General features: G+C 48.0%; 1 protein-coding gene across 2 annotated transcripts in view; it reads left to right on the top strand.

Annotated features, from left to right (window-relative positions):
• Positions 1-3,365: 3,365 nt before the first annotated feature.
• The window catches only part of CDH3 (cadherin 3), a 46,212-nt gene continuing 27,600 nt past the window's right edge, over positions 3,366-21,977 (top strand). Inside the window, exons 1-2 of one of the 2 annotated variants that reach the window (XM_030299546.2) lie at positions 3,366-3,491; positions 3,695-3,815. In XM_030299546.2, coding sequence (XP_030155406.1) covers positions 3,432-3,491; positions 3,695-3,815 — 181 coding nt within the window. In that variant the 5' untranslated portion in view covers positions 3,366-3,431. Of the gene's footprint in view, positions 3,492-3,530; positions 3,816-21,977 lie in introns of those variants that run through there. The other variant, XM_030299545.2, reaches the window with a different exon arrangement.

Here is a 21,977-nt window from a genome sequence, read left to right as displayed (position 1 = left end):
TGCCCCTTGCTCACCCACCCCTCATCCATTTTCTTTCTGTCTTCCCCCATCCTGCCATGTGACTGGGGAGAATGACCCCTAGACACTCCACTACTTGGGCTTTCTTGCCCTCAGGCTTCTGGGCGGGTTTAGTCCATGGGAAGCGCTGCCAGGAGATGAATGGCAAACGGAGAGAGATGGTGGAGTTTTCCCACATCCTCCCTGCTCTGGGCAGTGCCTGTGTCTGCTTGGACACCAGCTGCATCTGGGAGGGGTGGTCCTTCATTCTCCAGCTTTCCCCAACCCCCAACTTTCAATGACACCATTTCTTCCCTTTGCCCTTCAGGCTTTAAAGTTCTAAGGCCTTTCTGCTGTTGTGGGTCCCTGGTGCCTCAACATCCCTCTTGATTCTCTGAACCCTGCCCATTCCTCTAGTCCCTTCACTAAGGCTTGAACCACTTGACCTGGAGTCTGTCTTCTGCTGGACCCTGACTGAAACACCTTCCAGATCACTTTATGTACAATTTCCAACCCTACCTTATGTCTCATGAATTGGCACTTCCCACTTGGTTCTTGTTCATCTACACAGCATGTATTATCTAACATACATTTACTTATTTGGTTATTTTCCTTGATTCCCCCCACCCCCACACTTGAGGATGGAAGGTCCAAGGGTGCAGAGTTATCTGTTTTGTTCACTATTGTATCTCCGGTGCTTGGCACATAGCATGCTACCAGCAAATATTTGTTGAATGAATGAATGAATAAATATATGACCAATAAGGGGGAGCCACAAAGAAGACAGGAGTGTGGTCCAAGTTGCAGGCAGAAGAGCTGACTCTCCATTTCTCCTCTCCCCGCCCTCTCCCGGAATGCTGAGTGCCCTAGAAGGAGGCGGAAATGAGCGCGCTCAACAGCCCTCTAGCCGGGTGTTTACTTAATTAGGGCCTGTATCTCGAGGCTCGTCTGTGTTTAACGGTCCACCTAATGGCTTCATCTGGTTCCGGGCCGGCTCAGCGGAACCTTCGAGGCGAAGATAGGTGGAGCCACGGGGTACCCTCTGGGGTCTTGGCTGCCACCATGCTCCCCAGCACGGACATCTAACCTTCTTTCCTGCACGGAAAGCGACCCCTGCGGAGGGCGGGAAGCGACCCCTGCAGGGGAGCGGGGCAAGCAAGGCAGGCTTGCAGCTCAGCAAGCTGCCTCAGGCTATTCCTGCGCATTGTCCACGCCCAACCCACAGCTGCTGGGACCACAGGCCAGATAAAGGAGCTCTCCCTTAACACCAGATGCCAATTGCTTGCTTCTACCATCAGCCGTGAGATTGAAGGGTTGCAGTGTTTCTCATTTCTTATTTTGGGGAATGTGAGGGTGCTAAGGAGGAGAGAAACCACTCACGAGGCAGAGGACAAATGAGCCAGATCCTAAAGCAATAATACCAGGCAGCATTTGGGCACTTGTTCTGTGCCAGGTACTGAGATTTGGTTTTAAACGTATTAATTTAATCCTCATTTATATGTATTAACTTAATCCTAGTACTTTACAGGGCAGATGTTTTAATAGTCCCATTTGATGCTCACAGTCCCATTTGAGCCTCAAAGAGGTATTTCACTTGCCCGAGGCTGTAGCACTAATCGTGGTGGAACACAGGTTTGAACACAGGTGGTAGGGCCCCAGAGCTGATGCTCAGCTTGAGAGAGGACTACCATGGTCTCATGGCAAGTGTCATCCTCCTAGCCACAGGACTGGTAGTTGGTAAGCCAGGGAGGCCACCAGGTTAGCCCTTGAGGGCCAAACAATCTCTAATTAGAGACTCTAGTCCCCTCCTCAAACCCCTGAATCTGAGCTGGGGAGGACGAAGGAGAGTGTCCAGGAGGTGTCAGCTTGGGTTCTCAGGGCATCTAGAGAAGGTGGAGAGACCTCAGGGAACCGGAAGATGGGGAAACTCGGCTTGATTGGGAGAAGGCTGGCAGAGTGGAGGGACTGAGTCTCAGGACAGTTTCTGTGCCTGGGGCCCAGTTGTGTTTCCTGAAGAGGGAAGCACTTCAGGTCTAAAGTAGGTCTAAATCCCAGCCCCGCTGGGCGGTTCAGCATTTCTCAAGGAGGTTGATGGGAGAAGGATGGTGGGAGAGTGGTTGCCAAAGGAGGCTCACTGGAAGGCTGCTTGCATATAACAAATTTCACTTATATTATATCAGTATTTCAGATCAATAAAAACAGCCGCATTTTGAAAAGTCTTTATTTTTTATTTTGAGGTGGGGTGGGAAGGGACAAGACAGAGGGAGGGAGGGAGAGAATCCCAAGCAGGCTCAGTCCCATGAACCCTGAGACCAAGACCTGAGCCAAATGAAGTCTGACGCCCAACCAACTGAACCACTCAGGAACAGGTAAATGTCTTTATGTTTTTTTAAAGTTTTTATTTAAATATTACTTAAAGTTGGGACGCCTGGGTGGCTGAGTCCCTTAAGCATCTGACTTCTGCTCAGGTCGTGATCTCACAGCTGGTGGGTTCCAGCCCCGCCTGGGGCTCTGTGCTGACAGCTTGGAGCCTGCTTTGGATTCTGTGTCTCCCTCTCTCTCTCTGCCCCTCCCCCGCTTGCGTTGTGTCTCTCTCAAAAACACTAAAAAACTTAAAAGTTACCTAAAGTTGAGAAAGTGTTATTTATATTTAATGGGGGAAGGGGATTGCTGGAGATGGTGGGGCTAATAACCACCCCTCTACCTTGCCCAGTTGGGCCCCGCGACAGCCTCCGAACTCTGTCCCAAACTGGGACCTTCTCTCCAGCCTCCATTTGTTCGGCTGTGCAGTGGACGTAATGAGTCTTCCGCAAGTTGCACCTCACTGCCACTTTTAAACCTTACTCTGTGTCCTCGAAGCGGGCTGGCTGGCGTGGGAGGTGGAGAAAGAGGCAGGGGGCAGCCCGGGCTGTAGCCGGGTGTGGGGCGGACACACCCGGCCTCCATCAAAGCTTTGGATAACAGAATGCCTCGGGGGAGTATGAATGGGGCGCCTCTGTTTCCAGTCGGGTTCAGATGCATCTCCACTGTTTTTTCCACTGTAGCCGCAAGGCACAAAACATTTTTCTTCGCGTGCTGCGGAGGCTGAGGAACGGGGTGGGTTTTTGTTGGTTCGTTTTTTGTTTTTTCCCCTCGAACCCGGAATCTGTGAGACAAGGCCTCCGCGCCTGCCGGGAGGAGCTCCAGAAAAGCCGAGGGATCGCTGGAAGGCATCAAAGAGGACCGGAGGGCGTTCGCCGGTGCCTCGACCAAGCCAGCCGCGGCCCCACCTGCGAGGGGGCGGGACCCTGCGGCGCCGGACCAATCAGCACCCACCTGCGCTCACCTGGCCCCCTCCCGCTCGCTCCCGCGGGCTGCAGCTCGCAAAGGGGAGCGGAAAGCTTAGCCGAGCGCTAGCCCGCCGTCGCGGCAGCTTCGTTCTTCTCTCTCCAGCCATGGGACTCCCTAATGGGTTTCTCGCGTCCCTCCTCCTCCGCCTCCTCCTCCTCCTTCAGGTACTCCACTGTCTTGCCCTAGCCCGGGCCGGGCAGTTCTGGCTGCGTGGGGTCCGCAGGCGGTGGTGGCGTCGGGGAGAGTGCGGGGCTGGGCTCTTTGGAGTCAAGGTGGCCCCGAAAGGCCAGTAAAGAATCTGGGGATGGGTATGCAGAAACCGGGCATGCCTGTGACCCGGCCTCCCTCTTTCCCCCTCTTCCCTCAGGCGCAGGTCTGCTGGCTGCCTCGCGTGGCCTCCGAGCCGTGCCGGGCGGGCTTCGGGGAAGCTGAAGTGACTTTGGAGTCGGGAGGCGCGGAGCTGGAGCCCGGCCAGGCTCCGAGGAGAGGTAGGACCCTCCGGGAGGTAGCCCCGTGGAACCGCAGCGCGGGGGGATCGCACGTGGTCCGCCGCGGTGTGATCCGCGCGAGGGGTGTCCAGGCCGGGGCGGGGGACTTCTGGCGCCGCCGGCTCCGCCTCAGGTATGGAGAAGGCGCAGAAAGGCTCTCGGGGGCTAACGCGCGGGTGGATGGCGGACCGAGGAGGATGGAGAGCATAGCGCCCTCTGACGTCCAACCCCTCTTTGCCCCTTTGCGGCGGCTTACCTTGACCTGCTTCGGGGTGCGAGGCGCCTGCGCTCCTCACCCAGCCTGGACGTGGGAAGCTCTCCCCCACTGGCCCCAGCAAAGGAATGCGCGGTCCACATTCCTCCCCCAACCCCCGCGCAGGTGTGGGGATGAGCCGTGCCCCGGGCAGCCCCCTTCGCCCCTCTCGGGCCCCCTTTGTGTACCGTGCTTTGTGTCTCCCGACAGACAGACCGGGTCTGTTTCTCTTCTTCGCGCTCCCCTCCTCCGCCCCCCTTCTTCCCCGCCTTCTGGAATGCACTCTTAACCCTGCCCTTCCCGGAGGGCCTGAGCCCCCGCAGCCTTCCTGGAAACTGGGCTTGGCACACCTGGGCTGGGGCCATCACGCACTTGGGGACACCCCCGCCCCACCCCACCCCCGTGTTGAGACTGGAATGTTAGGGTACTTGGGGGAGTTGGGGGGGGGGTCCCAAGCTGGAAGATCTTGAGCTGAGGGGGCGGTGGTTGGGTGATCAAAGCATGTTTTTGATCACTCAGTTTACTTGTGTCTCCCTCTCCCCACCCCCACCCCCCCACAAGTTCAAAAACTGGAGAGTGGGGAGTCACTTTGGTGTTAGGAAACCCCTGCAGCTGCCGGCTGATGGGGGCCCCTTTCCCTCCATCCAGGACAGTGGGGGTTTCTCCACGGATCAAACCCAAGTTCTTAAAAAGAGCTATTACCCAGGATCCTTGGGTGGGGTTCCAGAGGATCCCTAACCTGTGAGATTGTTTAAGAATTTGTGTATGCATTTTCCCAGGGAGAGGACCTACAGTTTACCTGGCTTTCAAAACAGCTAAAAACTGTTGCCACCTAGCATGAATCTAATGCCCTCGTCAGCATACCCCTCACCCCACATACAAATTTCCACAGTTTGAATGTTGGGGTGTCAGTGCCTAGGGGACAGATGGCTCTCCTTTGTTTCTCCAAAAGGGGACTGGGGTCTGGAGTTTGTGGGGGCCTTTTTTTTTTTTTCTTTTCCCCCCCGAATAACCCTGCAGATTGACAAAACAATTAACACCCAGGCTAGGCCAGGCTCCTTAAACTCTTGGCTGTAGGGAGCCAAGCAGAGGCATTAAGAGGCCATGCCTCATAAACTTTAAATTCTTGCACATGGGTTTATTACTGACTGGCTAACAAACTGCAACTCAGCCAACCTGTAAAAATGTTACCTTGGGCAGGGCCCCAAATCCAATTCCGGCTCCCTGAGGAAGCTTTATTGCTAACCAGACCTCTGCCAGATCTGTACTCCCCCTCATTGTCAAGTTCTCTGGCTACAATCTCGTGGCTTTTGAGTGTTGACTGTGCCTTATCTTTCTTACTGAAGCAAGAAATATCAGATTAACTGTCACTTCACTAAGCTTGAGGTTGTCGAGGGGAAGCGGTGATCAGGTTTTCGATTTCATGGTCCGGTTGGCTGGTGAATGCTTCCCAGTGACGTCAGGCATTTTAAACCTTTTGAGAAAATTCTGCTTTCTTGGATGTCTGGTTTATGGTTGTGAAAATGGTGGGTTCATGCCAGGAGCACACCTGGGTTATAAAAAAAAAAGGGGGGGGGTTAATGTGCTTGGCTAACCTTGAGCCTCCTTGCAACATGACTGGTTCTTAGAGTGGTTTTCCTGTGAAATAGACTGTTGCCTTCTTTTTTAAGTAAAAGCAAGTTTCCCAGTCCAATTGGTCTCAACTAATTGAGACACCTCAACAGAAATACTGGCATTTCTCTTCTTAGTCCTCAGTTGCTGACATCTTTCTACCTCCCCACCTCCACCCCAGGCTCTCTGTCCTCTCTGCACAGAATGGATCCAGCCATGTTGAAAGGGTTATCCTGAGGGTACATACAAACTCTCAAGTTTGGCCAAGCAGACAAGTTTCCTTATTGCTAAGGAACAATTGCCTCTGTTGTTCGCCCCTGGGTTATGAATATCACAGGTGTCTATGAAGTCGAGCTCAGAGAAATTATCTGATATAATTAATACCTTGTTTGCATGTGCACTTTCCTCTTCAAAGCACTTCCACAACTCTGAGCTTGCTTTGTCCTCCTGACATTCTCTCAAAGCTGGTAAGGTAACTATTAAACAGCTTGAGTTCTTAATCTCAGAGTTGGTACTTCAGAAAACCTGTAGCCCAGCCCTGCTGGAGGTTTTAAAGGTGGAGAAACAGGAACAGCTCAATGGATTCAGTTTGCTAGGCTGAACAGCTCATGAGCTTCCGTGAGGGTCACAAACATCACTTGTGCCTTTAGGTTTATTCCCGGGACCTGATACTTCACAGGATGCCCAGTAGGTGTTCGCGTGAATCATGACAATCTGCTGAAGGTCTGACTATTTTACAAATGAAACCTGAGTGGTTGTGGCTTCACGAAAGTCATTACTACAGTGACTTGAATGGAAGTTTCTGACTCCTGAGTTCAGTGGCATTTTTTACTACCAGAAAGTGGGAAGTGGATGAAATGAAGTAGAATGTTGGAGCTCCAGATCCTAAAGACACCAGTTACCACCCCCTGTCCTAAGAGCAATTAATCATTTGTTCATTCTTATCGTAAGGTTTTCCAGAAACATTCCTGTAGGGGAACTGGCTTTGATACAGTCTCTAAGTGTCCTAGTGATGGGGCTTGGGTGCCTAGACTAAGAGCAAGAGGTTAATCTGGAGGAAGAGTTGGAATGTTCTCCCCACCCCCACCCCACAGTCTGGGGGGCTGCCTTCAAGTGTGGTCTGGAAGCTAAGACAAAGAAGAGGTGGGAGGAAGGAATTTGCATGGTATTAGTACAGTGATTAAAAGTGATTGACCTAACTGTGGTCTATACATCATTAATGGCAAACAGTTGAGAGAGGCAGCTTAATTACAGTAAAAGAAACCCAGTACTTCATTACGGCCCCTCAGCAGGTTCAACTCACCCTTAGTCAGTGTTTGAGTAAGATTAAAGCTAACCCTCATTAGCTTCGGTAGGAAACTTCAAAGTTCAGTAATGAATCTGACTGAGCATGAATTCACTTCAAGATGGTTTGGCTATTTGAACTTGTGTAAAAATTGCCTTTTGTTTTGGGGCCTCCAGCCTGGGCCATGTCCTCTGTTTTTACATTTTGTTCTTTCAGTAAACGTATATTTAGCATCTGCGTGTATCAGGCAGGATTCTAGAACTACGGCTAAAGCAATGAACAAAACTAAGCTCCTGCCCTTGGGGAGCTTATAGTCCAATATTTTTTATGCTTACGATTGTCTTGCAAAGCAGGTGGTGGTAACTCCCTTTTGTTGTAAAAGAGGGTAAGCAACTTGGTGTGAGGTCACGGGGGCAGTCAGCAGTAAGGCCAGGATGTTAAATCCAGTGGGATTTCACAGGGCCAAATAAATCTGCCTCAGGAATGAATTATTTGGGAAATCGGGCTTTGAGCCTGGCTGGCTGCCTTCCTGGCTCAGCAGCAGACTGGGGTAGGTTGCTAAAGCCTGTTGCACATCACTGTTAGCTTGCGCTTGGGGAGCAGGTCCCAAACCTCTAATCTCCCTTCCCACTTCCTCACATGGCACTCTGTTCCTAGGTTACCCAGTGCGGGGTGCCCTCACCTCCCTGCTGTGTGATGAGGAAGGCATTGCTTACATTAAGCAGTGGGTTTCTAAGGCTGGAAACTATAGTTCTGCAAAGCATTTGGAGGATGATGGAGGAGCAGGAGGGAGAGAAGGACCTCCCCTGTCCAAATCAGTTGAGGCTTTGGTTCTGAGGCTGAACTGTCTCCATTCAGAGAATCAATCACTGTTATTGAAGAATAACATAAATGGAGGAAAGTGCCCAAATGCTAAGTGTACAGCTCAATGAGTGTCAGAGATGTAAAACACCCACATACCAAGATCAAGAAACAGCATTGCCAGCACCTCAGATGCCCCTTCCTGTTCTCTACCCTTCCCAGCAAGAAAACCACTATCTTGACTTCTAATACCACAGGTTAACTTGCCTGTATTTGAATTTTATGTAAAAGAACCGTACAGAATATCCTCTTGGGTATCGCACATTTTGTGAGATGTTTCCATAGTTCTGGAGGTAGTTGTAGGTGATTCTCACTGTCCTGTAGTATTCCATTATGTGACAACTGACACGTTTACTGTCGATGGGTATTTGAGGAGTTTATGGGTTTTGGCCGTTATGACTGGTGCTGCTGTGAACATTATCGTTCCAGTCTCCGTGGACAGTCTCAGTGTACATTATCTGTTAGGTACATACCTGCGAGCATAATTGCTGGGTTAACTGAGGATTATGTGAGCATCTCAGTACTGTGGCTGTTGTACTGAGAAGTCAGCTTTCATTTTTGAGAGGGAGGGAGAGAGAGAGAGAGAGAGAGACAGAGCATGAGTGGGGGAAGGGCAAAGAAAGAGGGAGACAGAATCTGAAGCAGGCTCCAGGCCTCGCACCGTCAGCACGGAGCCCGATGCGGGGCTCGAACCCACAAACTGTGACATAATGCCCTGAGCCGAAACCAGGAGTTGGATGCTTAACCAACTGAGCCACCTAGGTGCCCCACCCTTGCAGGATTTTTGATTCTCCCTTAGCACTATGCTAAGAGACAGCAAATCTTACTTATTATGTCTTTGGTCACATCCTTTGTGTTGAGGGAGAAATCCTTCCCTTTATTTGTCCTTAAGCCAATGCCTGTTATTGTCCCCCCAAATATAAAGGGAATCTGGAAATGGCTCTGGGTTTTTTAGGTGAGGGCTTCCTGGATGATGTTTATCCTGGACAGTGTATAAGTGGGCAACAGGTTCCTCACATGGATGAGGTGGTTAAATCTAGCTCCTGCCTCATTAGGGAGGCAGTGAAGTGTCTGAGACCCAAGGCCCAGCTGAGTGGTCATTCAGCCAACGAATGTTAGTAGATGTTCAGAGATGACAAAGACCCATAGCTCATTAACATCATGAGCTCCGCAATTAAAGGAGGAAGCAGATCAGCCACCAGGCAGTTTTAACTATGAATCTGACCTACAACAAGTATTTATTGAGCACCTACTAAGTGCCAGATACTGTTGTTCTAAGTGCTAGGGTTCTATTAATGAGGAAAACATGCACAAAACCCAGGCTTTGGGGGCCATTTACCTGCTAGTGGAGAAAGATAGACAAAATAAGTTATATATATGTTTTTATATAAGTTATATATATGTTTATATATATATCACATGTTGTATATACATATGATCCAGCAGGAAGTGAGGGAGAAAAAAATATGGAGTCAGATAAGAAGGGCTGCTGACATGTTCTTGGGGGGACCTGAAAGAAGTGATGTTCACACTGAAGGCTGAGGAAGAATTCTGCAGGGGAGTTGGGGTATGAGAGGTAGCAGGGAGTGTTCCTGGCAAGGGAACAGCATGGGGGCCAGGAACTTAACTACAGTTAGTCTGGCTGGACCATGGAGTGTAAGGTGGGGAGAGGTAAATAAAAGAAGTAGTCAGGGCCCAGTCCAGTTTAGACTGCCACCCCATCAGGGAGGCAGCAAGGCACATGTGGCTGAAGTCCCAATTATGCCTTCATGGAAGCCAGAGTCGCTGAAGTCTCCTTTGGAACCAGGATGCTGGGCCCCACCTCCAGCATCTCTTCCTGACTCCCCTTCCTGGCTTTTCTCAGACCTCGGGATGTTATAAGTCTCAGTCAAATTTCCCCCCTCATTTCATTTAGTTACCTGTCATTGCCAGGCAGCAGGGCTACCCGCAAGGAAGGGCTCAAAACAAAACAACCAAAAAAAAATCACAACCTAAATACCATTTACTGAGAGCTTACTGAGTTCCAGAGACCACGCTATGTACTTTATGTAATAAGCCCTTTAAATCCTCCTAAAAGCCCCACTGGGGGAGGGGTGAAATTGGCCCCATTTAGTTGGACAGGAAACCTAGGCTTGTAACTTTGTAACCTATCCGAGGTCCCCCAGCTAGTGAATTGTAGAGGTAGGACTTGAACCCAGCTCCCTCTCCCTGAGTGTGAGAGAGGGGAAGAGATTGTGAGTCCTCTGACCCCAGGCATGCTAAAGGAAGATGAGAAATAGTTAACTTCTGACCCAAGGGATTTGAATTCCTTTTCCCTCCACAGGCCTCTTGTTAATCACCAGGAGCTGGAGTTGGGGGGCGGGGGTATTTCTCTCCAGGACCCCTGGCCTCTTCTAGGATGTGGGAGGACAGGGCAGGTTCAGATACCAGGCCTGATAGCAAGCACTGTCTCTGACAGTTCTCAGAGAGAATCTGCCTTCTGGCTGGTTATCTTCTGCCTCTCCTCACCCCACCCCTACCCTCCCCGCCACCCCCACCTCCCCGCCACCCCCACCTCCCCGCCACCCCCACCTCCCCGCCACCCCCACCTCCCCGCCACCCCCACCTCCCCGCCACCCCCACCATGCTCTGAGTGGAGGAGCTTGATATACTCTGCCTCCCTCCCCCTCCCCCAGCCAAATGTGGGCACCCTTGCAATTCTGGGTCACTAGAGCATCAGTGGTCTGCAAATTCCTCAAGCTGACAGAATCCCCTCCAGGCTATGGTAGTGGGTCTGGGGTGCTGGCATCCTGCTATGCTCTCAGTAAACCAAAATGCCTTATCCTGGAAATAAAGCCAAACAGACACCTTCCTTTCTCCCCTTACTCATCTTTGAACTCAGAATTCTGACTCTGTTGTCTGACATCCGAGGAGAGTGCTCAGAGCCAGGGCCCCACAGCCAGGAGGTGGGCAAGTTGGTGGCTGCTTTCCCTTCATGAGAGCCTCTCTAGGCTAAACAGAACTCCAGGGAGGAGAGATCTGTTCTCCACTGGGACCCCCAGGCATCTCAAGAGCTGGATGAGGAGATCAGGCCAAGGAGGCACAATCCCAAGGTTTCCTCTTCCCTCTCAATCTCAGGACCCTAACTTTTGCTTAAGAGCACATAAGATTAGTTCAGTGTTCCATCTCTCTTACCAAGAAACCTTAAACCTATGTGGAGGCTAGAAGTAGGTTGATCTTGCCTAGAGTTCTGACCTCAGGGTCTCATGTTAGTTTTAGGAAGTCCTTGTTCCCCTGGAATTCATTGTGTCCAAGACTGCCTATGTATTTTTCTGAGATGATGCCCCCCCCCGCCCACCGCAAATTTGGCAAACCTAGCATATTCTACACTGTCCCCACTGGCCCCTGCCGCCAGCCCACGTCCATTCAGTTCTTCAGAGTCTTGTCAAACCCAGTGGTGGGGACAGACCTGGTGGTGTGCATCTGGGCACAGGCAGGGGAAGATGGGGGTTCTCAACTTGGTTTCTTATCCCAAACTATGTGGTCTGAGGCAAGTTACTTTGGTCCCAGCTCCTCGGCCTTGAGGCTCTAACTGTCCTGTGTGTGAGAAGTGCCTTCATGTCCCTGGAGCTATGAGGAGGTGGACTGCTGGCTGGTCACTAAGAGGGCAGGATTGGAGTGCTATGCTACTGTGCTGGGCATCTTGCTTAAGGCTGGCTGCCTTTTCATAACGAGTCTCATCTTGTTGTAGCTTCAGGCAGAGAGAAAAGATAGCTGCTTGTGGGCTTTTCGTCTACAAGCCAGAACAAGGTGCCAGGCCCACACCCTGCCCTCTCTTTGTGGAGTCGGCCTCAGCCAGAGCTTCCCACCGGGGCTGCCTGACTTGCTATTTTCTTGTCTTTTATGGTCTTTTTCCGCTTCCAGAATTCTCCTGCATTCCCCAGCTGGGACTCAACCACACTCCAACTGGTTTACCAGTGTCTTTGGCCCCTGAGTCAGTAGTTTGCAAGCTTGGCTGAATATCAGAATTGCCTAGGGAGCTTTTTATTATTATCACATCCCCCTCCATATGTACCATTTTATATTGTTTATTAGGGTTGGGCTGGTTGGTTGGAATTTTACATTAATACATGAATATATGTTCACTGTAAAGACCGTGTTTTTTAGTAAAATATGTAGCACTTAGTATGTGACAGGTACAGCTCTTACCATCTTATATGTGTTATATAATTATATTTGTGTGTGTGTGTGTGTGTGTATATATATATATATATATAATGTTTAATCACCATAACATGCTTGGGAGTAGGTACTGTTATTATCCCCATTTTACAGATGAGGAAACTGAGGCCAGAGAGGTTGAGTAACTTGCCCAAGATCACACAAGTGGTCAATAGCAGAGCTTGGATTAAAATCTAACCAGCCCAGGGGCGCCTGGGTGGCTCAGTCGGTTAAGCGGCCGACTTCGGCTCAGGTCATGATCTCACGGTCTATGAGTTCGAGCCCCGCGTCGGGCTCTGTGCTGCCAGCTCAGAGCCTGGAGCCTGTTTCAGATTCTGTGTCTCCCTCTCTTTGACCCTCCCCTGTTCATGCTCTGTCTCTCCCTGTCTCAAAAATAAATAAAGTGTTAAAAAATTTAAAAAAAAAAAAAAATAATAAATAAATAAATAAAATCTAACCAGCCCAAGCTTTAACCACTGAATGCCACTGCCTCTCAATAGAAGCAAACCAGAAATAAACTCATGAAAGTTCTTCCCTTTCTCAGTTCTCCTGCCTAAGGATGAGCACATCCAATGGTTTAATGTGAATCCTTGTAGACCTTTCTCTTTAGGGGAAGCTTCTGTGTGCATTCAGGACTTTTTTAAAACAAGAATTGGGAGGGGGGCTCCTGGGTGGCTCAGTCGGTTGAGTGTCTCTCTCTCCACACTGCCAGCGCGGAGCCCAACATGGAGCTCGAACTCAAAACTGAGATCATGACCCGAGCCGAAACCAAGAGTCGGAGGTTTAACTGACTGAGTCACCCAGGTGCCCCTGCAACTTGCCTTTTTAATTGAATCACAGGCATCTCTGCAGACTGTTAAATACACATCTATCTTGTTTTTAACAGCTCCATTGTCCTCTATGTGGTGGATATACATGATTTATTTCGCTAACCCCACTTTTATCTTTTGCAGATGTGGAAGTGGGGAGGAGTTAACATAAAAGTTGTAAAGTGTTTGGATTTTCAGAAATCTGACTGTCAGGAATCACCTTATTAGGAAAGACTGCTGGAGAAGGATGATCACATGAATTGTTCATCTTAACCCCATTCAGATAAATTAAGCTTTTATGTTTGAATAATACCTTTAAGATAGGCTTTGCAATAAGCTTAGTAAGGTTACTATGCTGTTTAAAAATCATTAGTTTTCACACCAACTATTGTTTGATGACTTAATTATCTGAATGTTTCAAATCATCAAAAATTTTAAAAATGTAAACTGCTTAATTCAGAAGTAAACTGTCAAATCTCTTAGCACTTGCATTATTTTCCTTGGGTGTTGAGAGCTTGAAAATGTGGCATTCAGGGGCACCAACTGACCTGGCTCAGTCGGTTGGGCATCTGACTTCCACTTAGGTCATTATCTCACGGTTTGTGAGTTCAAGCCCCACATCGGGCTCCCTGCCGGCAGCACAGAACCTGTTTCGGATCCTCGTCCCACCTCTCTGCCTCTCCCCTGCTCTTGCTTTTTCTTAAAAATAAGTAAACGTCAATTAAAAAAAAAAAAAGAATGAATTCCTAGAAGCAAAATTGCTAGGTCAAAGGACTTTGATAGTTCACTCAACAATTACTGAACACTTACCTTGTATCAGGCACTGAGCTAAGTGTTGAGATACAGTGATAAGCAAATTCTAACATAGTCTTTGCCTTTGGGCATATATTGAGAGTATTAAGGGAGATAGGCATTTAGATAATAACAAGTAAACATATAATTACAGTTGTAATGAGTTATACGGCAGGAAGTTACATAGAGCTTTCCTGAGAAAGTAACCTGCTTTGGGATGTGAAAGATGGTGGGAGTTAACTGGGTAAACTGGAGTGAGAGTGTAGGGAGACAGTGTTCTAGACAGAGGGGGCTGCATGTGCAAAGGTCCTGTGGGAAGGGGGTTATGCTGTATTTAAGGAGAGTACTACTGTGACTAGACAGTGGAAACAGAGTGAGCGCATTAAAGAACAACAATGGCACACCATGCATGAGTTTCAAACAAGGAAGTGATCTTATTTCATTTTCTCAAATGTATCATTTGTTGCATTTTTAAAAGATCCTTTTTTTAAAATGGAAATATTTGCACTCTCAGGGTAAATATGATGTGGTATGTACTAAAGTACCGTGAGTAGAGATGAAGAGGCATAAGGAGTCTTGGTGATTGACTTGGAATCTGAAGGAGAGTCTGAAGGAGAAATGGTCATAGAAGATGATGACTCTAGCTAACCATATGCCAGGCACTGTGCTAAGTATTAACTCATTTAACTGACATAGATACTATTAGCATCATTTCATTTTATAGATGAGGAAACAAATTTGCCCAGAGTTGGTGGTGGAGCCAAAATTTGAGCCCAGGTACTCTAGACCCAGACTGAGCTGCTTCTGAGACCCAGATTTTGGGTTTGAGTACCTAAGTGCATGATATGTCATTTCTCTAGGAGACAGTGGAAAAGAACCATATTTAGTCTGAGATCATGGATTTGGTTTTTGACACACTGATTTCAAGTCACCTTTAAAACCTCCAGGGGGTGATACTGAATAAACAGATAAATGTGTTGTTCAGAGGAAGGATCTGGATGTTTGAAATCTTGATAACATCTTTCAAAGTGCCCTCAAAAAGCCATTCCAATTGGCCTATTTCAGAGAAATGAGACAATTAGGAGCTTTATTTTTTTTTTATTTTTTTTAAAACTTTTTTTTTTTAACGTTTATTTATTTTTGAGACAGAGAGAGACAGAGCATGAATGGGGGAGGGTCAGAGAGAGAGGGAGACACAGAATCTGAAACAGGCTCCAGGCTCTGAGCGGTCAGCACAGAGCCCAACGCGGGGCTGGAACTCACGGACCGCAAGATCATGACCTGAGCCGAAGTCAGTCGCTTAACCGACTGAGCCACCCAGGCGCCCCGACAATTAGGAGCTTTAAAAAAAATTTTTTTTTTTTTTTTTTTTTAAATTTTTTTTTTCAACGTTTATTTATTTTTGGGACAGAGAGAGACAGAGCATGAACGGGGGAGGGACAGAGAGAGAGGGAGACACAGAATCGGAAACAGGCTCCAGGCTCTGAGCCATCAGCCCAGAGCCCGACGCGGGGCTCGAACTCACGGACCGCGAGATCGTGACCTGGCTGAAGTCGGACGCTTAACCGACTGCGCCACCCAGGCGCCCCTAAAAAAAATTTTTTTAATGAACATTAAAAAATTTTTTTAAATAAAAAATAAAATGTTTGGGTCTATATTCATACTGAGGTTGGTTTATAAGGTTTATTTTAATACTATTTGTATAGACTTGGTAATAAACGTATCCTGTCTGTAAAGTGAAAAAAAAATTTTTTTTTTTTAGTGTTTATTTACTTTTGAGAGAGCTAGAGACAGAGGCATGAGCAGGATAGGGGTAGAGAGAAAGGGAGACACAGAATCTGAAGCTGGCTCCAGGCTCTGAGCTATCAGCACAGAGCCTGATGCAGGGCTTGGACTCATCGACTGCGAGATCATGAACTGAGCCAAGTCAGATGCTTAACCGACTGAGCTCCCTAGGCACCCCCAGGAACTTTTAAAAACCAATAAACTGCCTTCCCAAGATTACCTCCAGATGATTCAGAAGAAGTGATGGATGGGCTAGAAGTAGGGGATCTGGATTTTCAAAAATTCTCCAGGTGAACCATTCAGCTATGATTGGGAACCAATGCTTTTAGCTACCAGACCCTTAATTGCTATCCCAGATGTCCCAAAGTGATAGCTAGGATCCCCGTTCTGGTATTGTTGTTGAGGGTGGGAATCATTAAGCCAGACAGCACACTTTATGCTTAATTCTGAGTCAGCCCTATCCCAAACTCCAGGGTGCTGTGGAGTACAGCCCATCTTGGGTTTCTCTCTGCAGATTATAAGGGAGGACCCCCGGCTCCCAAGGGTAAGGAGGAACCTGAATAATGGAGCTCTTTGCAGAATTTTCAACAGAGAGACAAAAGGAACTTGCTAGAAAGAACTGTTTTCTCCTCAACAATATGGGGTTACCATACAACTTTTCTAGTCAGGAGAGGGGGGAATCACAATGTCTCATTCTGATAACAAATCAAAAACATGTTTAACTATGGAAAACTGGAAGATAAGCAAAATGGAAGCCCACCATCCATAAAGGACCTTTGTCGTTTCAAATGAACATTTTCTTTTTGTTTTTTTTTAATTTTTTTAAACGTTTATTTATTTTTGAGACAGAGAGAGAGCATGAATGGGGGAGAGTCAGAGAGAGAGGGAGACACAGAATCTGAAACAGGCTCCAGGCTCTGAGCCATCAGCACAGAGCCCAACGCGGGGCTGGAACTCACGGACCGTGAGATCGTGACCTGAGCCGAAGTCAGACGCTCAACCGACTGAGCCACCCAGGCGCCCCATCAAATGAACATTTTCAATAGATCTTCCAGGTCCGTTTCCCTAACCAAGTGTTCACTGATGCCTGATCTGAGGGAAAAGGCCTGAGTTCCACTCCACTCCTTCACTGCCCTACATTTCACCCTCCAGTCCCACTTCCCTAGCAATCCAGCTTCATCTTCTACTTCGGTGGGTAGGAGAAGGCTCCATGCCGAGGGCCTCTAAAGCTCCATTGGCCCCATCTGCTGGAAAACCCAGGTCCAAGATGAGCGGTGCGTTGAGGGGGCCATCTGCCAGGTATGGCAACACTCTGCCAGGGTCATGCTGTCGTCCAGGAGCTGGCTGTCTATGCAAAGCCACTGCTGCCCCTGTAGCCACTTTCCACCGAGTGTTTCCACTCGAGCACAGTACTTGATTCCTTGGCTTGCCCTAAAATGGTGATCTGGTAGTGATGAATCATCAGGAACACCTCTATGACAGCAAGTTGGCTAGCTCTGCTCTCAGCTTTTGGAAGGAGAGTCTAGGTCCTGAGGATGGCCTTGGGGACCCCTGGAGCCCCTTGGCTTCCCAGCATGCCTTATGGACTCTCCCCACCCACTCCCAGCTTCCTTTGCACCTGGTCCCTTGACCCAATCTAAGTGCCTTAAGTTAAGTCTTGCTCACCCTCTGCCATCTTGGTTTCTTTTGCTTCTGGGATTGTTGGTTCTGGGGATAGCTGGGCCACCTTACTGGTGCCAAGACTCAGCCCCATTCTCTTTCTGTGTCTTTTCTTCCCCCATCTCTCTGCTCTCTTTTACAGGTATAAAAATACTAATATTTTGTAATTGTCAAACTATGAATGACTGCATTGTGGGGCGCCTGGCTGGCTCATTTGGAAGAGCATAGGACTCTTGATCTCGGAGTTGTGAGTTTGAGCCCTATGTTGGGTGTAGAGATTACTAAAAATAAATGAACATAGGGGCGCCTGGGTGGCTCAGTCGTTTGAGCGGCCGACTTCGCTCAGGTCATGATCTCGCAGTCCGTGAATTCGAGCCCCGCGTCAGGCTCTGTGCTGACAGCTCAGAGCCTGGAGCCTGTTTCAGATTCTGTGTCTCCCTCTCTCTGACCCTCCCCCGTTCATGCTCTGTCTCTCTCTGTCTCAGAAATAAATAAACGTTAAAAAAAAAATCTTTTTTTAAATAAAAAAAAATAAGTTTTTATTAATTTAAGTAATCTCTACACCCAATGTGGGGCTCGAACTCAAGAGCCCAAGATCAAGATTTGCACGCACTTCTTACTAAGCCAGCCAGGCACCTTATAGGTTTTCTTTCTTTTTTTCTTTCCTTCTTTCCCTCTTTCTTTCTTTCTTTTTAACTTAAAAAATTTTTTTTATGTTTATTTATTTTTGAGAGAGAGAAAGAGTGTGAGCAGGGGAGGGGCAGAGAGAGAGGGAGACACAGAATCCAAGGCAGGCTCCAGGCTCTGAGCTGTCCGCACAGAGCCCGACGCAGGGCTTGAACCCACGCACTGTGAGATCATGACCTGAGCTGAAGTCGGACACTTAACTGACTGAGCCACCCAGGCGCCCCCTTTCTTTTTAACTTTTTAAAAAATGTTTATTTACTTTTGAGAGACAGTGAGAGAGTGCAAATCAGGGAGGGGCAGAGAGAGAGGCAGACAGAGGATCTGAAGCAGGCCCTGCGCTGACAGCAGTGAGCCCTCTGCGGGGCTTGAACTCACAAATTGTGAGATCACAACCTGAGCCGAAGTCCAATGTTTAACTGACTGCCACCCAGCAGCTACCCCCCCACCCCCCTGCCCATAGGTTTTCTTTTATGACATTGAATGCTGTAGGTGAGACCTTTGAGTGACAGTGGCACACATAGTTATTCTGTTGAATGTTAAGTGGTTGAGACTGACTTATTTTTTTACAATTTTTTTTTTAATGTTTATTTCTGAGAGAGAGGGAGGGAGACTGAGAATTCAAAGCAGGCTCCAGGCTCTGAGCTTTCAGCACAGAGCCTGATGCCGGGCTTGAACTCATAGGGCGTGAGATCATGACTTGAGCTGAGGTCGGACGCCCAACTGACTGAGCCACCCAGGTGCCCCTAATTTTTTTTTTTTTTTTTTTTTTTTTTTTTTTTTTTTTTTTTTTTTTTTTTTTTTTACAATTTGAGCAACAGTTATGGACATAATTGCAGGTATGGTTTTGTCCTGTCTGGGATGCTTTCTGGCACAATTCCTGGGCCAAAGGGCTTGTTTAAGGCTTCTTAATTGGCAAAAAGGTTGTGCCAATTTACACTCCCCTCCTCCCTAATAGTATATAGCAGCACCTGTTTCCAAAGTATTCCACAACACTTGTTCTTTTGTATTTCTTAGTGAACTTTTTTCTATATGTAGTTTTACTCAGGAAAATGCCAGAATCTTTTTTTCAAGCAATTTTGCATACTTACCCCAGAAAGCAGTGATAGCTATGAGCACATGTTTGCTTTATGAGCTAGGTCTATCCCTAAGCCAAGCCAGAAGGGAGACTTGATTATCTTTCTTCCATCCCCCACAAGCTTCCTTTGGGCTGCAGTACTTTAAAACTGATATTACCCTTCCATTCTAGTCAAAATGCCCAAAGATCAGCAGGAAACTGGCCAAGATTGATCACTTGAAGGACATTTTATTTCCCGAGAGATGGGTGGTTTTATTTTTTCAGAACACCCTGTAAGGTTGAACTTTGGGACAATATGGTACCTATGTGTCATGGCTGAGAAGACAATTACCTGCCCTTCAAGGGTGTTCCCTTGGCAGTTTGGAGGTGTCTAGGCAATTCGACCTAAAAGCTGGCCTGGGATGAATTCCCAGCCCAGTATCCATCAGTTCCTAGAAGTCTACTTTAAAAGCTTTCTTTTGAAAGAGCACCTGAGTGGCTCAGCCGGTTAAGCATCTGACTTCAGCTCAGGTCATGATATAACGGTTCATGGGTTCAAGCCCCGGTTCAGGCTCTGCGCTGACAGCTCAAAGCCTGGAGCCTGCTTCGGATTCTGTGTCTCCCTCTTTCTCTGCCCCTCCCTTGCTCGTACTGTGTCTCTCTCGCTCTGTCTCTCAAAAATAAACATTAAAAAAATTACGTAAAATAAATATTAAGAAAACTTTCTTTTTTTCAACAGCTCTTTTACCCCTAGGGACTCAACTCTTCTTCTTGACCAGCTTGTATTAGTGGTGCCAGTTCAGGGTCTGAGGCTGGGCTTGATAGGATGGTCTTTAGACAGGAGCTTTGAGCACAGGCCAGAGACTCCTGGTTCCCTTGGATGTCTTTCTATCTAGTGCAGATACACAGAGCTCTGATTTTTTAACTATTTGTCAGGAAGCAGTCTCAAGTTTCTAATCCCTTCCCCAACAATATTCTAGGAATTGCGTACTTAAGCTCAGGGCTGAAAGCTATCAATTTATATTGGTAGAAATACTGAACTCTCCATCAGGTTCATTGACTTTGTGATTCAGAATCTCTTGAGTCTAAAGCGGTCACATGACTTTAAGGTCCCAGGTGGGTGTGGGAGAGCTGTGTTTAGGTGTCTTTTCCAGTATTAGGATCTGAACTGTTGCCCCATGTGCTCATCAGTGCTCACCAGCTTTCCCCAGAAAGAGTCTGACACAAGTCCATTCATGCTCCCATGACTTGGCCAAGATGTGTGGCCTTGTGGAGCTAGGCTGCAGTCAGGAATGGGAATCAGCTTACTTCACTAGCTGTTACAAGGTGGGGTAGAAGGGGATGAGTGATGATGAGACCTGGTTTCAGATCAATTACCTTTTGAAACCAGTAATACAAGCCAGTGGTGCCAGGAACATCTGGGAGGAAATTGTAACGATCTGCCCCAGGGCTTACCATTTACCAGCCTTTCTGTGACTCATGGCTTGCAGAAAAAAACTGTTCATGTTCCTACAGGTGCCTCTGCAAGTTTCCCTGGGCAGTTGAACTTGTCTGTTGAGGTCCCCGATAAACCATGGAGCACCCCTGCAACACAGTCCTTTCCAAATGCAGACCAAGCCAGCTCCCTCTTAGGCTCTTTGGTCCTGTGTATCTCCTCCTTGCTTTGGTGCTTCATCCCTCAGGTAAAGCATTTGGCTGTAGCTGATGGTTTCTCTGTGGTGTAGGGAGAGACTCAGAGTTGGAATCAGAAACCTCGATTAGTTGTGAGTAAGCTAGAGGTGCCTTTTATTGAGGGCTTGCTGTGGGTCAGACATAGTGCTCAGTGCTTTACAAACATTGTCTTACGTAATCCTCCCCAAAATCTTATGAGTTAGGTAGTAGCATCTCCATTTTTAGATGAGGAAACCACTTCCATATGCTCACATAATATGAATTATTTTATTTTTATTTTTTTTAGCGTTTTTATTTATTTTTGAGACAGAGAGAGACAGAGCATGAGCAGGGGAGGGGCAGAGAGAGAGGGAGACACAGAATCCAAAGCAGGCTCCAGGCTCCGAGCTGTTGACACAGAGCCCGACTCGGGGCTTGAACCCACGGACCGTGAGATCATGCCCTGAGCTAAAGTTGGATGCTTAACCGACTGAGCCACCCAGGCACCCCACACAATATGAATTTGAGCCCAAGTCTTTTGGACATGAAATCCCACATCATTTACTTGCTTTTAGGATTTGAAATCTGGTCCTACTGCTTCCTAGCTGTGGGGCCTCAGATCCTTCTGAAGCTGCTTCCTAAGGCACTTCAATGCCAGGCAGCCTCTTGTTTCCTGACTTGTGAGAATGGGGGCAGTAATAGCCACCTTGCAGGTTATTTTCTGAGGATTTGGATAGGAAAACACTTAGCCGGGTGTCTCAGGCAGAGTGGGTTGAAGCTTGTTCCTGCCTGCCTGAATCATGCCCCTTGATGTGCTCTGTATCTAACTGAATGCAGGTTAGAGCTGATGGGGCCAGGCCCTCTGACGCATCTGGAATATGCAGCCTGAGTGGGAGGCACGTACACTTGGAGTGCATCGCTGTTGACTTCTTGATTGTTGCACTGTCCTCTCTAACAATAGGACAGCCCAACCATAAATATTTGGAACCATATGATGGAAATGTGCCAGCACACAGGACACTGAAGTGTATTGTACATTTTGGGGGGCAGGGCAGATTTGGTAGAAAACAAGGAGAGGGTTTCTGGGTTCCTGGCAACTTTTAGAGTTGGGGGATTAAGGCTTCTTATGGGGGAGTCAGTCCATTAGCTGTTGGCTGGACAACCTGATAGGAGAGGATTGGAAAGCTGATAGTCTCTGGTTAAGGGAAACAGCTGACAGACGTACCTGGCCAGCCCTCTGCTAGCTGAAGACCTAACCTTAGGAAGAAGGCTGTTTTAAGAATGGGAAAGTGCAGGGCACCTGGGTGGCTCAGTAGGTTAATCTACTTTGGTTCAGGTCATGATCTCACGACTCATGAGTTCAAGCCCCACATCAGGCTCACTGCTGTCAGCAGAGACTGCTTTGGATTCTTTGCCCCCCTCTTTCTCTGCCCCTACCCCTCTTGTGCAAGCGTGTGTATGTATATATATATATTTTTTTTTTTTTTTGAGTGGGAGGGGCACCAGGGTGGCTCAG

The sequence above is a fragment of the Lynx canadensis genome, chromosome E2 (genome assembly GCF_007474595.2).
Source record: "Lynx canadensis isolate LIC74 chromosome E2, mLynCan4.pri.v2, whole genome shotgun sequence".
Taxonomy (NCBI): domain Eukaryota; kingdom Metazoa; phylum Chordata; class Mammalia; order Carnivora; family Felidae; genus Lynx; species Lynx canadensis.
Note: the sequence above shows the minus strand (reverse complement) of the source record. Positions and strands in the feature narration are given on the sequence as shown.